We start from the raw sequence: 18,246 nt of genomic DNA on the forward strand, positions 1-18,246 counted from the left end.
GGACCCCAATTCATATCGTAAAATCAATGTTCATTTAACTCTGAGAGTGTACAAATGGAACCAAATGGACGCGTTAGGGTCCATTTGGTTCCATTTGTACACTCTCAGAGTTACAGACTCATAAGTGTCCATTTGGTTCCTGTCCATCATTTAGCTGGGGACCCCCTGGAACCCCCTCAAGTACCCCTGGCCCTGGGGGTCCCCGGACCCCACTTTGAGAACCAATGGTCTAAACAATAATATCAAAAAATAAATAATCTGCACATTAAAACTATACAAACAGGATGTCAGGTCAACAAATGAACCTAGCATGTGTCTAAATAACATGCTACCTAAATTATATTTAAACCTTTGCATTTAGACTGCATGGTCGTCAAGGCTAGGTGAAGATGGAGTCTGAAGAGGTGAGTCTTCAGATCAGGGCGGAAGACTGGGAGTGCATCTGCTGTTCTGACTGCAATGGCGGTGTTTGTTCCACAGTTTGGGCCAAAGTGGGGTTCGGGGACCCCCCTGCGGATCTTGAGGGTGTTTGCAGGGGGTCCCCAGCAAAACGAGGAACAGTTTTAACCACTTGAAACCCTATTTAAAAAATAGCTAAAATAGCCGACTCGCTGTGAGGTTGTAGATGGTCTATTGTCACAATATTTATCTGTGGTTTAACAACAAACTACATCTAATGCCTCAACTCCTACTATTCCAAGTGCTTATCAGGGTGGGGGGTCCCCAGTTCAAATATGATTATTTTAGGGGGGTCACGGCCTGAAAAGGTTGAGAACCACAGGCCAATGACACTGTTTGACTTAAAGGGCAAGACCACTTTGGTAGAGGTTTGGATTGTGTATCTACCTTGCCATGATGTAACTCCAAAAAATCTAAAATAATCGCTCCATTGATTAGAAATTGATAATTCAAAATATGCTCCTCATTGACTTACATTGTACGGTAAAACAGCTCTCAAAGTCACTCTTTTAGCACATAAACAAACACAAACAAAGTTGATTCAGGCAATATAGAACATCACCAAACCCAGTACTGTTTTTATTTTTTAAATAAAAATGTTAACTTCCTGTTGATTTTGCTATTTTTATTAAGAAGAAAACCTGAACTGGATTCGCGGATCCGGATCCGGATCTTCAAATAGTAAAATCAGCAGGAAGTTAAAATTTGTATTAAACAAACAAACAGTACTGGGTTTGGTGATGTTCAATATTGTCTGAATCAGCTTTGTTCGTGTTCATTTACGTGCTTAAAGAGTGACTTTGAGAGCAGTTTTACCGTACAATGTCAGTCAATGAGGAGCAAATTTAGAATTATCAATTTCTAATCAATGGAGCAATTATTTTTGATTTCTTGTCCACCTTTGGAGTTACATCATGGCAAGGTAAATACACAACCCAAACCTCTACCAAAGCGGTCTTGCCCTTTAAGCCTTCAGTGAAGTGGTGGTGGTCCCTGGGTGGTCCTCCATGCTCTCACCCTCTTGTCTCCAGCGGTGATGTTCTGCAGAGCTTGGTGTAAATGAGGTGTACATAGTGATATAGTGTATATATGGTGGTCTCACCCTCTTGTCTCCAGCGGTGATGTTCTGCAGAGCACCAGACGCAGCCTCTCTGGTGGTGGAGTTGATCTCACACTGCTTCAGCACGCGGTTATACAGCCCCACCACCTGGGGGTGCCACAGCCACTCCACCCCTTTGGGCACCCGGGCCACCTCCGTGAACGTGGACAGGTCCTGGTTCTTCCTCTGAAAGAGAAGAAGAAGAAGACCAACATGTATGAAGCCCTGTTTATAATACTTAGTTGTTTGTGACGGTGTCCGAAAATAGCTGATCTGTAAGCTCACGACGCATTGCGGGTGTGACGCGTTGTGAGCTTATAGATCTGCTGTGTTTTTTGCTCTGTGACGCCATTGTACGACAGAGCATTAATAAAGCATTAGCGTTGATTTGAATCACCAAATCTCTACAACTTTACAACGTGTGTTTATCGTCACCTCACCAGTTTAACACCAGGTATAAAAGAGTGGGTGAAAGCCTTGTGTTCAAGCTTCCTACGAATTACAGTTACATTTTAAATAAAGAATAAGAATAAATATAAAATATGATGAATACCAAGTTCCCCAGTCTCAGGTACAAATAAGACAATAACAACGTGTCAACGCGTTGCTAGCTTGTAGAGGGCAGGGGTTGACACTAACTGACTGCCCGGGGCGGGGCAGGTAAATAAATAAAATGGTCGGGCAGGTGAAGTTTGCTATCGGGTTGCCCGAACCGGGCAGGTGCGCATTTTGAGTGGGGATGCAACGAGATAAGTGTCACTTGAACGTGGCCAGAGCGCTCCGTCCCCCCCTCTCCCTCTCCCTGTCTCCCAAGTCCCACACACACACACACACACACACACACACACACACACACACACACAGAACCTGCGAGGTGAGCGCTGCCGAAAACAGCTAATCTACAAGCTCACAACGGCTGCATGCAACCCACCCGCGATATAAAACAAAAGCACCCGCAGACTTTTGTCACATGTGCTGCGGTTCCCTACTCGTCCCTAACCGACCATCGTGTGAAAATACAACAATGCAGCAAGCAGCTTGTAAAGCCTTCCTCATGTCAGCATCAGTTCTAACCAGCAGTGCCAGTACCTCCACATGGAGGTACTGGGCTGGAACCCAGTACCATTAAGTACTACAGCAACATTAAATCTCACGACTGAAAATGTCCTAATGTGCGATTTGTGAAACCGTGTGACACACACACTAGCGCCGATTCCTAAACAAATCAACAGTCAAATTTGGATGCTTTAGTAATAGTGTTCCTGCTGTTCTACATACTGCCAACCATGTGAAGAAATCACAAATTCAGGCTTTAACCTTTATCCGAGAAGATATTATGGAAGATGCCTCTGAACATATTGCTAGTTTGACCACTTCAAATGCTCTGATCTTAAAATAACCGAAAATAGCCTTTCTACAAGCTCTCAATGCGTCGCAGACGCATTGAGAGCTTGTAGATCGGCTATTTTTGCTGCGCAACATGCTTCCATAGAAGACATGCTGGCTTCCATGGAATCCACATGACTGAAATCAGTCTTGGCGACTGAGAACTTTAATCCATGAGCCTCCATTATCAACAGTACTTGTGTACTCTACATGTTGACTACATTAAATGGTAATAAAGTCGTACGCAAGTCGGTCGGAGAGGCTTTTTGTCGGTATCAGCCAGTACGTGGGGAGTCTATCCCTGTTTCACAATGCGCTAGACCCACTAGGGAGACGGAATGCTGAGGTGGAGCGCCACACCTACCATCAGCTCCCAGTACTTACTGCACAACTGGTGCCCGGGTTCGAACCCATGACCTTGTGGTCAAGGGGCGAGTGCTCTACCGACTGAGCTAGAATAGTGACAAAATAGTGACAAAAGGGTGATAATCAGTACTTACATTCTTGGCTTTGCGGCTTTTGGGGGTGAAGCATCCGATGGCCTCAGCCTTGCCGGGGTCCTGGGCTCTGGTGGGACCCTCCAGACGCAGCAGGGCCGAGGGGGGCATCTCACTGTACAGCTGGTAGGAGAGGTTCCTCAGCACACACACTGCGTTCTCTACACCCTGCACACACACACACACACACACACACACACACACACACACACACACACACACACACACACACACACACACACACACACACACACACACACACACACACACACACACACACACACACACATGGATTGTAAGTCAGTTAAACACGTTAATGTGTACATTTTGTTTTAGAGCCCGTACATCAGTTTGACCGATGTATCGGTCATCATTATTTCACTTGTTTGCAGCCGAGGACTCCAGATTTTAACCCCTTTCAACCTGGTGTCTTTATTTTGCTCAGGTCATTACAGGCGAACATTCTTTACATGTTTGGCACATTTTCAGAATTTTCAATATACTGTAAGCTCACAATGCGTCACGCTGTGAGGCATTGTGAGCTGGTAGAGCGGCTATGTTTGAGAAAAAAAATTGGGTTTAAAATAAAGTTGTATTTAATATTTACTTTTGTTTGCTCGTTCCATTAAATAAAGTTAAATGTTCTTTTCATACTTTGAAGTGTCATATGTATACTTACTTAAATCTATCAAACCGTTCATTGGTTGTAAATGATTTCAAGATTTTGCACGTTCGGTAATCGGTTGTCTAGGGCATTGGTTCTCAAAGTGGGGTCCGGGGACCCCTAGGGGTACTTGAGGGGGTTCCACGGGGTCCCCAGCTAAATGATGGATAGGAACCAAATGGACCCTTATGGGTTTGTAACTCTGAGAGTGTCCAAATGGAACCAAATGGACCCTAACAGGTCCATTTGGTTCCATTTGTACACTCTCAGAGTTAAATTAACATTGATTTTACAATATGAATTGGGGTCCCAGAGATATAAATGCCATTAAATGAGGGTCCATAGCCTAATGCATGTCAAACTGGGGGTCCTTGACATTAAAATGGTTGAGAATCACTGCTAGAGAGCCATAAAAACATTCTCTTACGGGGGTCCCTGGCTTATCTTTTCAAATGGGGGTCCGCGAGCTAATAAGTGTCAATTTGGGGGTCCTTGACATGAAAAAGTTTGAGAACCACTGGTCTAGGGCTCTACAAAATCAGGATGGACATCAGACATAAAACCATGTCCTGGGTCTGGCTATATATATATATATTATATATTACATATATATTACCTTGTCCTCTGCCTTGTTGCTCTCCAGAGCTCCTTTGATGTAGGTGACCAGCGCATCCACCAGGCCATGGGTCTCTCTCATCTGCTGTCTGGTCTTCTCATTCACAGAGCTCAGGTTCCTAGAATAATATAATATAAACGTTATATGTATAGTCTTCTCATTCACAGAGCTCAGGTTCCTGATGATCATAATAATATCATAAACTTCACTGTGGGTTATAAACAGCTTTGTCCGTGCTACTTCCTGTTTCATAACAGTGACGTCAGTGGCGTGCACAGACATTTTGAGGGGCAGGTGCTCAAGTAAATTATACTTTTTTTTGTTTACTTGGTCTGCTCTTTTTTCCCTCTATACCTCTGCGAGGTACGCTGCGAGGCGTTGTGGGCTTGTAGATCGGCTATTTTTGGCTAAAGTTCTCCTCAGAAAAGGGATGCTAGGTTTCGAGTGGTTATGGTAAAAAGAAAAATCATATCACATAAAGATTTGGCGGACCCCCTGTAGTAACTCTGAGGACCCCCTAGGGGTCCCGGACCCCCTGTTGAAGACCCCTGCTGTAAACTGAAAAAAGGGCACTTCTGGTCAAGAGGGCAAAGGGCAGGTGCACTAGAACCACCTAGAGTCTATCTGTGCACGTCCCTGAGTGACGTCACTGTTGAATCCTTGCTATCTTTCTCTTTGCCTTTGTTTCAACGCGTGTTGAATTTCAGCGCCGTCGCTACAGGCTGTAGCCTATTATGTCACGATGGCGCTAATGGAACACTAAAGGGGATTAGTATGTCGTGTCAACATTCAAATGCAACTATCAGAAGATGTAACTCAGGTTATGCGTTACTCTGCAAGTTTAACTAAAGCTTTCCACCTGTCCAAAGTCCATTTCTGATACAGACATAACCTTTTTTAAATCACATCCTTGTTGATATAACGCCATTTAGGTCAATGATATAACATTATGTAGTGATATAATAATATATAAATAGCAGCCAGTGATGTGTCATTGACCCCCCCCCCCCAGCGAGCACCGATCAGCCATATAGGTGTGTACCTGAGACATCCAGTAGTGTTGTAGAGCAGTGGTTCTCAAACTTTTTCATGTCAAGGACCCCCAAATTGACACTTATTAGCCCGCGGACCCCCATTTAAAAAGATAAGCCAGGGACCCCCATAAGAGAAGGTTTTTACGGCTCTTGCAGTGATTCTCAACCATTTTAATTTCAAGGACCCCCAGTTTGACATGCATTAGAGGCTACGGACCCCCATTTAATGGCATTTCTATCTCTGGGACCCCAATTTATATAATAAAATCAATGTTAATTCAACTCTGAGAGTGTACAAATGGAACCAAATGGACCCGTTAGGGTCCATTTGGTTCCATTTGTACACTCTCAGAGTTACAGACCCATAAGGGTCCATTTGGTTCCTATCCATCATTTAACTGGGGACCCCCTGGAACCCCCTCAAGTACCCCTGGGGGTCCCCGGACCCCACTTTGAGAACCAATGTTGTAGAGTATTATAGATGTATAATACATACAGTACAGGTACAGTACAGGTATAATTCATATAGTATCAGTACCTGAGACATCCAGTAGTGTTGTAGAAGATGTCGGCCTCAGAGGCGCTGTGCTGAATGGCTTCAGAATCCTCGCTTCCTGCCAGAGGAACCAGGATCTTCTCCGTCAGCTCGGGGAGGGTTTCCCTGGCCAGCTTCTCCTTCAGGTTGTCTTTAGAGGACAGGTTCCACAGGATGCCTACACACACACACACACCAGAGGAAGGTCAGATACGTGCTTATAGAGGCCAAATCAACAGACAATAGCTGATAGGAAATGGGGAGAGGCAAAGGGGGAGTCGAACGGGAGTCGAACCCGCGACACGCTGTCAAGCTGGATTACCAGCATACAGTATGTGGTATGCTTCTTGGACCGCTAGGCCAGCGGGCGCCCCAATATACTTGTTTTAAAGCAAACATTTATAAAATATTTTGTTCCAGGGACCCCCCCACCCAGAATATTTGAGTTACAAATGTTCGCTTTAAAAAGTATATATGTATATACATATACATAGTGTACATGATCATAGTGTACATGTTCATATGCATACTGTACATATTCATAGTGTATATAACTGTATTCATAAGCTCTGCTGTTGAACAGTGGACTACAGTAGTTCACAGAGGGACTCTCATCTAAGCTGATAATTGCTACTCTCCTGCTGTTCCTTAAGCCTACATGATCTGCCAAAAATAACTGATCTACAAGCTAGCCGGCTATTAGTTAGCTTGTATATCAGTCCTTTTTTTTGGCGAGCGCCACTGTCGTGCGATGGGGTATAAATAAAGGTTTATTGAAGCCGTGCCAGAGAGCCCAGAGGGTTCAGACATCCAGAGAGCAGCTAGATCCACAAGCCCAGACAACCCGCCGTAGAAACCACCACACCCATCAACCCTCTACCTGTACATTATCACACTTTTATGTCCAAGTAAAAAGGGCATTTCTTTAGTTAAAGGTAGGGTAAGTTATTTTCTTTGGTTAAAATAAATGTTAAATAGCTCTATATTCTGATAGTACTCATTGCTATAGAGTGTTTGTTCAGTAAAAGGAGTCTCCATGTCTCTCCAGCTCTTTAATAAACACAAAATACATTTTCGTTTCAGTTTCATTTCCAATTTTATCCAATCAGGACAGAGAACTCAATCAGGATATAGATTAAACAAGTGAAATTGGAAGTGATGACACTAAAAAATGAGCAGACAAAATTGGAACTGGAACACTATAAAAATGAAGCTTAAAAATGGGTACTTTCTCCTGATTGGCTGAGATTTTGACACATACCGGAAAATGTATTTTCTGTTTATTAAAGAGCTGGAGAGACAGGGAGACTCCTGTTACTGAACAAACACTCTATAGCAATGATTACTATCAGAATATAGTGCTTTAACCTTTTAACAAAATACTTTTTGTTTTAACCCAAAAATATCACTTACCCTACCTTTAATACAGTTAACATAAGTATAACTGAATGCATTTGAAATTAAATACAAATTTACACTTTTCAGGATTCCAAGTTTTGAGCTTGTAGATCTGCTATTTTGTGATATTTTTTCACTTTTGTGTGACATAGAATGGCTTAGTGCGGCTTTAATTTACGAAAACAAATTAAAATACGGAGATTAGAGGTGTCTGCCCACTGACAGTATATGCAACGTGGCAACGTGGGAGTGAGTGTGGAAATCAGCCTAATCGCCAGAGAATTAGTATACATTGCACGGATTTGTGCACGTCATTCCGTGCATAGTCGCCTAGAAACCCCCAAATTCCGTGCATATGTACGGGGAGTCCCACGGTGGGCGTAACCAGTCGCAACCCGGAAAAACCAGGAAGTAGAGCAGTCCCCACAACAAAATTTACGATTCTGTGCCTACCGGTACGTAACTCAAACGCCGCTGAGTAGGCTCAAGGGAATGTCGCAATGTTCAGGACGGCAACTCGCTCGCTTTAGCTCGCTCGGTGGTCCTTCACACGGCGACAATTCCCTTGAGACTGCGCGGCTCCGAAATGGTTTAGTCACAATGGGGGAGATGCGAGGCGGCTATGCACGGAATTTGTGGTTTTCCAGTAGTCTATGCACGGATTTTGAGAAACGTTGAAAAACGTTCAATGAGAACGTTTCCTCTGGCGATCGGGTTGGTGGAAATATAGTGGCCCTCTGCATCAGTGGTTTTCAACCTTTTTCGTGTCAAGGACCACCAAATTGATATATATTTGGTTCCATTTGTACACGCCAGAGTTACAGACACATAAGGGTCCATTTGGTTCCTAACTATTAATTTGGCTGGGGACCCCCCTGGAACCCCCTCAAGGACCACTGGTGGTCCCCGAACCACTGGTTGAGAACCGCTGCTCTGCATCATCAAAGTTGCATCACCCCTGGAATAGATGTACATATTGTACCGTAGTAACTAAGTCATCAAACTGTTGTCTCGTAAACTAATGGTTGATCAATCCTCTCACTCTCTGAGTCATTATCTCACATTAACCCATTAAGACCGGGAAAAGCATCTGTGTCATTATTTGATTTGAGCTAAAACGCATTATTGTACACTTTGGCTATTTTTGAAAAATTGTGAAAATGTTTGCAAATCTTTGATATTCTTTTAAAGCGAACATTTTTTAACCAAAATCTTTGCTTCCGGGGGTCCCTGGAACAACATATTTGGAGATGGGGGTCCGCGGCCAATTACATATCATTTTGGGGGTCCTTGACATGAAAAAGATTGAGCACCACTGTTATAGAAACATACGTTTTTCAGAATACTGTTAGGATTTAGGAGAATCGGCCTCAGGTCTTAATGGGTTAAACTGAAGGGAGGAGATGTGAGATGATGAGTCATTTATGAGTCACCTGTGTGTCGACTCAGCACGATACAGGCTGAGGATCATTCAGGTCTAAAATCTACATATTGTGAAATTGCACAGATGCGACAATGACAGTAAATATGACTGCTGAGTGACGTGGGAGTTCATGATGATGTGGAATGAATGAGCCAATCGGAACTCACAGTTTTTTTCAAAACAGGACGTGTGTAAGGGATTGACCAATCACAGCTGGGTGTCAACCCGCCAGCTTGTGTTGTGGACACACCCACACACACACACCGCTCCAGCACCGGTTTGTTTCTGCATCCACACACATTAACCCCTTACAGCCCATTAAAGACCGGGAACACATCTGTGTGACCACTTAAAACCATTATTTTATACTTTGGGCTATTCAAAAATAGCAGATCTACAAGCTCATAGCACTCATACCGAGTGCCGTGCTATGAGCTTGTAAATCTGCTATTTTTTGAAAAATCGTGAATATTTGTGCAAATCTTTGAATATATATATTTTTTTAAAGCGAACATTTGTAACTCAAATCTTTGCTTCTCGGGGGGACCTGGAACAAAACGTTTTACGAAAATGTAAAAAATATATATATATTCAAAGATTTGCACTTAATTGTCACGATAAAAAAAAAGCAGATATACAAGGTCATAGCGCTAAGAGCTTGTAGATTTGCTATTTTTGAAAAGCCATAGAAATCTAAAAATGACACAGATGCGTTCGCGGATTGAACGGGTTAAAAGTAGAAATGAAAACCCCCAGAGGCTGATTTTGTGTTTTTTTTCCCAGTTTGTTCATGTTTAAAAAACGACAGCAGATTAAACACATGGCAGCTACAGTATAGGCTGCATAAGGCAGCAGATTAAACACATGGCAGCTACTGTATAGGCTGCATAAGGCAGCAGATTAAACACATGGCAGCTACTGTATAGGCTGCATAAGGCAGCAGATTAAACACATGGCAGCTACTGTATAGGCTGCATAAGGCAGCAGATTAAACACATGGCAGCTACAGTATAGGCTGCATAAGGCAGCAGATTAAACACATGGCAGCTACTGTATAGGCTGCATAAGGCAGCAGATTAAACACATGGCAGCTATTAGGCTGCATAAGGCAGCAGATTAAACACATGGCAGCTACTGTATAGGCTGCATAAGGCAGCAGATTAAACACATGGCAGCTACTGTATAGGCTGCATAAGGGCAGCAACACGTCAATAAAAGGTGTGTCATGTTTGGGTGTGTCAGTCAGTCAGTGTGCGAGCACATAGACATCAGTCACCAGTGTTGTCACAAATCACAATACACCTCGACACGCCTAGACTATGGGATCATGTCTCTATGTGTAAAATACTGGCTGATCCGGTTCTGGGTCCAGAGAGGATCTCATGGAGAGTTGTTATGTTATGTTATGTTAGCAGATTACATTATCAGATCTAGAGAGAGCAGACTGACTCTCACTGCTCTATTCAGAACCCACAATATGGCTATCTGCCATGTGCACTATCAGCGGTGGAGAGTAACTAAGTACATTTACTCAAGTACTGTACTTAAGTACAATGTTGAGGTATTTTTACTTTACTGGAGTATTTCCTATTTTCTATACCTTTACTTCTACTACACTACATCTCAGAGGCAAAAATTGCACTTTTTACTCCACTACAATTATTTTAAAACTTTAGTTACTTTGTAGATTTTGATTATTATTATTACAATAGCAAAATTGGCCAATCTACAAGCTCAAAACACGTTGCAGGTGCGACACGTTTTGAGGTTGTAGATCTGCTATTTTTGCTATTTTTGAATTGGAATCCTGAAAAGTAACATTTCAATTTCAAATGCATTTAGTTATACTTATGTTAAGTTTATGAACTTAAATACGAATACATTGGACATAAAAAAGACAGTAGAATGTTAATACTAGTCATTAAGCTACTAATATAAACTGAAGTATTTAAAGCGTGTCATGTTTGCATGTTTGGAATTGTAAACAGCTGAAATCAATAATATATCAGTATTCTGATATTAACCTGCGGGCCGCATTAAGTGAAGGTGGGGGCCGCATGTGGCCCCCGGGCCGCCAGTTGCCCATGTATGATGTAATGTAATGTAATGTGTACTATAAGGTGGGCCTTATGCAAGCTGTGTTGCTTACAACAGTTTAAATATGGTGTGTTCAGTAGTGTTTCGGTAGCATACCGGTGATGTTCTTGCGCAGTTCGTCGTCGTTCTCCTTCAGAGCCTCTATGAGCTGGGGGATGCCTCCCTCGTCTATCAGAGCCACCTTGTTGTCCATGCTCTCGTAGATCAGGTTGCGCGTGGCGCCCGTGGCGTAGCGCTTCACCTCGTCGTTGTCTCCGTTGAACAGCTTCACCAGCTCGCCGATGCCCTTGTAGCGACGCACCTGATGAGAGAGACAAAGAGAGTTTATAGAGTTTTAATGCATTTAGACCAGGAAACGCATCTGTGTCATTTTATAGATTTCTTTGGCTGTTCAAAAAATTTTAGAACATTTGTGCACATCTTTGAATATATATATACATTTGTTTGCAAATTGTGTGCAATTATTGCACATTGTGTGCTTTGTGTGCAAATCTTTGAATATATATATATATATCAATTTTTAACTCACATCTTTGCTTCTGGGGGTCCCTGAAACAGCATATTTTGAGATGGGGGTCCGTGGGCAAATACATATCATTTTGGGGGTTCTTGACATGAAAAAGTTTGAGAACCACTGATTATAGCAACATTTATTTAGAATACATTTTGTAGAACCCCCCAGAAGCAAAGATTTGAGTTAAAAATGTTCGCTTAAAAAAAATATATATTCAAAAATGTGCACACATTTTCACGATTTCACTTCCCGTTGTTTTCCAAGTTGCACCGGACACACCTGGCATAAATTAATGGAATACTTGTATTACCTAGCGATGAAATCCTTTTTTTTTATTTTATAACTTTGTTTTCATTGAGGATACTTAAAAACAGTTACATTAATCACTTTATAAAATAAAACAAAACAAAACAAATCATAAAACAGACATTTACATGTACTTATAAACAAAAAATAAATAAAAATAAGAATATAAATAAAATAAATTACATATTTTGACCTTTGTGGGGGTGCACATTAACCTTATTTTCTTACATCATCACATCCCTTCTCTTTGGATTATAAATATTATCCATTTTTCCCATATTTTTTCATAGAGATCTTCCCTTATTTTCAGTTTGAATGTTAATTTTTCCATGTCCTGAATATTGTCCACTATGTTTCTCCACTGTTTATAGCCCGGTGTGTCAGTCTTGAGCCAGTTCCTAGTGATAGCCTTTTTCCCGAAAGCCTTCGTTTTTTAATGTTTGACCTGATCCCCATTGATTATCCCTTGCATATTGTATTTTATATTTAATTATATCTTTTTTTCTTAAAGCATTTTTTATACTTCAGCTAAATCAGAAAAAGACGATCTACAAGCTCACAAACGATCTACGAGCTTGTAGATCGGCTATTTTTGAATAGCTGAAGTATAACTACTACTTCCCCCCAACCACTGGTTTAGGCGACTAAAGCTACCAGCAGTGAGTGAGTTATCTAATGGGTTTACTTAAAAGCATAGGGAATACTGCCATTACTGTGTCAAAATGTGATCATAACACAAAGTGACAGAAAACTAAATGATAACATTGTGATTGTTGAATCTAGTGATGATGAACAGATGGAACATCAGAAGAACGCCAACATAACTATTAAGCAACGTCTGTGACTGGCAGCTACATGTGAGTCTGAGGCTTCAGGTCCTGAGGGTTTGTTCTCAACTTCAGTTTGTTGTGCATCATCAGACCTCTGATTATTTTATACACATCCTGGAGATCTGACACGCTCATTAACCCTGGACAATTCAACCCAATTAATGCTATTTCATTTAACTATTACATCTTTTAACTTCTGTCTTTTTTTATTGGGTGTTCTGCTCTGCTTATTTTATTATATCTCTGTATGTAACTATCAACAAAAGAGGAAAACCTCAGTGGCTGAGTTTACCTGGACAGGAATATTCCGCTAATATTCCGAATGACTGCTCATTCAGAATAAAAATGCTCATGTAAACACCTCAATTGGAATAGAATATTCCATTCCGGCCTGACCGGAATTCATTTTCATTTGGGTTTGGAGGGGTGGTATATATACCGTTTGAATCGGGATACCGTTGGAATACATGCATTCTTTTGCACACGTCCGTGCTTAGTAGTGCTGTCAGAATTGGCCAAAGATGACCCATAAAATTATGTTTAATGCAAAATATTGAATGCAGTAAAACTTTAATTCAAAGACTGCATAAGTCTATTTATGTCTCTGTGTGCGTCGACTAAATCAACTGTAGATTTAGTCGACTAAAACTAGACAAAAACTAAAACATTTCAGATGACTAAAATATGACTAAAACTAGTATTCAGAAGACTATGACTAAAACTAAATCAAAATTTGCGGTCAAAATCAACAGTGCTGTGAACTGTCTACCACCGCTACTAAACGGATCACCTGTTTCAGCTTGACCTGTGTTAGTATGTTTTAATTATGTGTTAGTATGTTTTAAAGTGACGTGGTTGTGTGATTATTAAACGTGTGTGCGGTCAGTACAGCACTGACTTTCTACCGTTACGAGCGACTCGCGTGCGCACGTGCGTGCGTGCGTGCGTGCGCGCGCGCGCGCGCGCGCGTGTGTGTGTCTGCTCTGCTCTGCTGTGTTTAGTCTGTGTGTTTACAGCGAGACAGGGGCGTACCTGTACCTGTACCTGAATGAAGTAAGTTAGTCAGAGAGAGGCTTATTGTGAGTATCGGCCGAGAACGCCGGAGTCTGCCCCCGGTTTCAACGCGCTATTATAGACCCCTCTGGGAAGATGGATTGCTGAGGGTGGAGCGCGCCACACCTACACCATCAGCTCACACTACTTAGCACCCATCATGCCACCACGCCCAACGCCCTGTTATTCATACGCCTTTAGTTGGGTGGTGATGCCCGGGGATCGAACTCAGAGCCTCTGCGGGGTCCAAAAAGGTGAGTGCTCTACTGGCTGAGCTACCCGGACATACAAAGGAGTTGAATCCAGCATTAAGCCTTTAAGACCGGGAACGCATCTGTGTGTCATTTCTTTGGCTATTAAAAAATAGCAGATCTACAAGCTCATAGCGCGGCACCGAGTGCCGCGCTATGAGCTTGTGGATCTGCTATTTTAGAAATATCATGATTTTTTTCGAAAATCTTTGAATATATATATTTTTAAAGCGAACATTTGCAACTCAAATCTTATTGCTTCTGGGGATTCTACAAATGTCTTCAAAATCTCTAAAGTTTTTTCAAAAAATGTTGCTATTTATCAGTGGTTCTCAAACTGTTTCATGTCAAGGACCCCCAAAATGATATGTATTTGTCCGTGGACCCCCATCTGAAAATACTTTGTTCCAAGGATCACCAGAAGCAAAGATTTGAGTTACAAATGTATATACAATATTCAAAGATTTTAAAGCATTTTCAACATAAAAAAAATAATAATAGCAGATCTACAAACTTGATGCCGCACTATGAGCTTGTAGATCTGCTATTTTTAAAATCTTAAAATGTCACACATGCGTTCCCGGTCTTAATGGGTTAAGGCAATGTGTACACAGAAAGCACTTAGTGAGTGGAGGAAGGCAGGTGTTTATTGATGCTGTTCCAACCTTCCATTGAGGGGCTCAAATATCATCTGAGTTCTTTATCATAGAGATGGATGACTCTCTAGTCCATTAAGAACGGGAACGCATCTGTGTCATTTTTTGATTTCTTTGGCTATTCAAAAATAGCAAATCTACAAGCTCATAGCATGGCACATGAGCTTGTAGATCTGCATTTTTTTGTTATTGTGAAAATGTTTGCAAAATCTTATATATATAATATATATATATATATTTAAAGCGAACATTTGTAACGGGGGGGGTCCCTGAAACAACATATTTTACAAATGTTCGCTTATAAGAAAAATATATTCAAAGATTTGCAAAAATTAGCGGTAAAAAGAAGAGGTTTAGTGTTAGATTCCGTACCTCCTGCTTGGCCTCTGCGTTGTTGTAACACTCGTGCTGAATGTAGGCCGCTCCCAGAACCTGCAGGTTGGGATCCGAGGCCTTCAGGTGTTCCACTGCAGACGGCATGTCCAGACTGGCAATCCTGTGTCAACACAACACCAAACACAACACATTTAATAACTCTACAATATGAGAGATATACATACACAACACATTTAATAACTCTACAATATGAGAGATAATACATACACAACACGTTTAATAACTCTACAATATGAGAGATAATACAGTAATGCATGGATTAAAGCAGTGGTTTTTCAACCGTTTTCATGCCAAGGACCCCTAAATTGATATACATTTGGCCACGGACCCCCATCTGGAAGGCGTTTTGTGCCATGGACCCCCCAGAAGCAAAGATTTGAATTAAAGCTTTAAAAAAATACATATATATATATTCAATGAATTGCAAACCTTTTCAAGATTTTTCAAAAATAGCAGAAAATACAATCTCACCACTGATAATATTTGCCCCCCCCCCCCCCCCCCCCCCCATCCCCCCCCCATCCCCCCGACACTGGCACTGATTCCTAAACAATGACGGTGAAATACATACTGTGCGTAAGAGGCGTGGGCTGACATACAGGGACTGGAGGGGGAGACAGACTGATCTGATGCTGGCCTGAACTCAACCTGACTCTACTACCTGACTACTGCTTTCACGGTATGTTAGCGTCTCCCATAGAAGTGTTGCCAGATTTTGTGAGAGAAATAATCAACCAGGTTCTATGAAAACAAGCCCAAAAGAAGCGACTATACTATAATACCGTAGGCCACATGAACGCTTTAAACCTATCACATGCGGCCCCCACCTTCACTTAATGCGGCCCGCAGGTTAATAATCAGAAAAATGATATATTATTGATTTCAGCTGTTACGATTCCTAACATGCAAACATGACCCACTTTAATTACTTCAGTCTATATTAGTAGCTTAATGACTAGTATTAACATTATATTGTCTTTTTTATGTCCAATGTATTTGTATTTAAGTTCATAAAGTTAACATAAATATAACTACATGCATTTGAAATTAAATAAAACATTTACTTTTCAGGATTCAAATTCAAAAATAGCAAAAGAAAAAAGTCTGGATTTCAATTCAAAAATAGCCGATCTACAAGCTCAAAATGTGTCGCACTGCGACGCGTTTTGAGCTTGTAGATCGGCTATTTTTGCTACTTTTGTTTGACATAGTATGGCGAAGTACGGCATTAATTTACGAAAACGGTTGAAATACCCGGCAGTATATGTAATGTGGCCCTCTGGAGTGAAATTGGAAATATAGTGGCTCTCTACATCATCAAAGTTGCATCACCCCTGATAGAGAACATCACCAAACCCAGTACTGTTTGTTTTTATAATAAAAATGTCAACTGTCTGTCACCCATATAATATATGGGTGAATAGGGTCAACTTAACTTTTGTAATCGTGACAACCCTATTCATCCAGTGCTGCTATGCCTGTCTGTCTGTCTGTCTGTCTGTCTGTCTGTCTGTCTGTCTGTGTCTGCCTGCCTGCCTGTCTGTCTGTCTGTCTGTCTGCCTGTCTGTCTGCCTGCCTGCCTGCCTGCCTGCCTGCCTGCCTGCCTGTCTGTCTGTCTGTCTGTCTGTCTGGCTGCCTGCCTGCCTGCCTGCCTGCCTGTCTGCCTGCCTGCCTGCCTGCCTGCCTGCCTGCCTGTCTGTCTGCCTGTCTGTCTGTCTATCTACGACATCTTGGTATCGTGCTATTTCTTGCCGCTCTGTCACGACACTGTTATCCACAAGCATGCATCAGAATGTTTGGTGACACCGTTAACAATCTTTCACAACACTCTGGCTGCCCATACTTATAGCACAGAACGCTGGTAGGAGATGGAATGTGTTTATGCTCTTTAACACCATGCAAAACCCACAGCGGGGATATTCCAACCAGTTTAGGAGCTGATCTGAGATCAGAGATTTCCCTCCATAACAACCACAGGGTGTGTTGCCACCAGCGTTGCCAGATGTTGCGAGAGGAATAAGCAACCAGGGTCCAGTGGCGTGCACAGACATTTTGAGGGGCAGGTGCTCAAGTAAATTATACTTTTTTTTGTTTACTTGGTCTGCTATTTTTTCCCCTCTACACCTATACCTCTTTGCCAAAAATAGCCGATCTACAAGCCCACAACGCCTCGCAGCACGAGGCGTTGTGGGCTTGTAGATCGGCTATTTTTGGCTAAAGTTCTCCTCAGAAAACGGATGCTAGGTTTCGAGTGGTTATGGTAAAAAGAAAAATCATATCACATAAAGATTTGGCGGACCCCCTGTAGTAACTCTGAGGACCCCCTAGGGGTCCCAGACCCCCTGTTGAAGACCACTGCTGTAAACTGGAAAAAAAAATAAAATGTTTTTTTCCCCTTTTTTTCAAAAGGGCACTTCTGGTCAAGAGGGCAAAGGGCAGGTGCTCTAGCACCACCTAGAGTCTATCTGTGCACGTCCCTGCCAGGGTCTATGAAAACAAATAGGCCACATGAGAAATGTAAAACATGAGAAATGTAAACATAATACATTGGATATTTGAAAATAGCAGATCTACACGATGCGATGCGTTGTGAGCTTGTAGATCTGCTATTTTCCAAACGGAAATCGTGGAGAAAAAAAAGTGAAACATGTTTAATATGTTTTTTTAAACATTTTAACAACACAAACAACTAAATATGTTTTAGATGGAGGGGGTCGGTGGACAAATACAATTTCTCTGACCTACTTACATAGTTATTTAATAATTTGGGAGGGTCCTTGACATGAAAATGTTTGAGAACCACTGATTTAAACAACATTAGGAATCAAGACCAAATAAGCAACAACTACGCTTTAGAAACAAGCCCCCCAAAAAAAAACGCAACCCGCAACTACCAATATTTACAAGACACTTTACCAAAAAACAAGACCAGAGTCGCTTAAAAAAACAGACATGGCAACTACAGGGTGTTGGCAGTGATGGTGAAAGTATTCACATTCTTCACTTAAGTAAAAGTATCAATACTGGAATGT

At 41.8% G+C, this 18,246-nt stretch overlaps 1 protein-coding gene across 3 annotated transcripts in view; it reads right to left on the minus strand.

Moving 5' to 3' along the window:
- The window catches only part of pkp3a (plakophilin 3a), a 65,779-nt gene that overhangs the window by 12,765 nt on the left and 34,768 nt on the right, over positions 1–18,246 (minus strand). For all 3 annotated transcript variants that reach the window (XR_014600919.1, XM_084059213.1, XM_084059212.1), the window contains 6 exons: positions 15,191–15,314; positions 11,305–11,509; positions 6,294–6,468; positions 4,722–4,839; positions 3,445–3,609; positions 1,562–1,744 (listed from right to left, as the gene is read on the minus strand). Coding sequence is in view for 2 of the 3 variants with exons in the window: in XM_084059213.1 (XP_083915339.1) it covers positions 1,562–1,744; positions 3,445–3,609; positions 4,722–4,839; positions 6,294–6,468; positions 11,305–11,509; positions 15,191–15,314 (970 nt within the window). In the remaining variant the exon portion in view is untranslated. The remainder of the gene's footprint in view (positions 1–1,561; positions 1,745–3,444; positions 3,610–4,721; positions 4,840–6,293; positions 6,469–11,304; positions 11,510–15,190; positions 15,315–18,246) is intronic.

The sequence above is a fragment of the Gymnoscopelus microlampas genome (genome assembly GCF_963454915.1).
Source record: "Gymnoscopelus microlampas genome assembly, chromosome: 6".
NCBI lineage: Eukaryota > Metazoa > Chordata > Actinopteri > Myctophiformes > Myctophidae > Gymnoscopelus > Gymnoscopelus microlampas.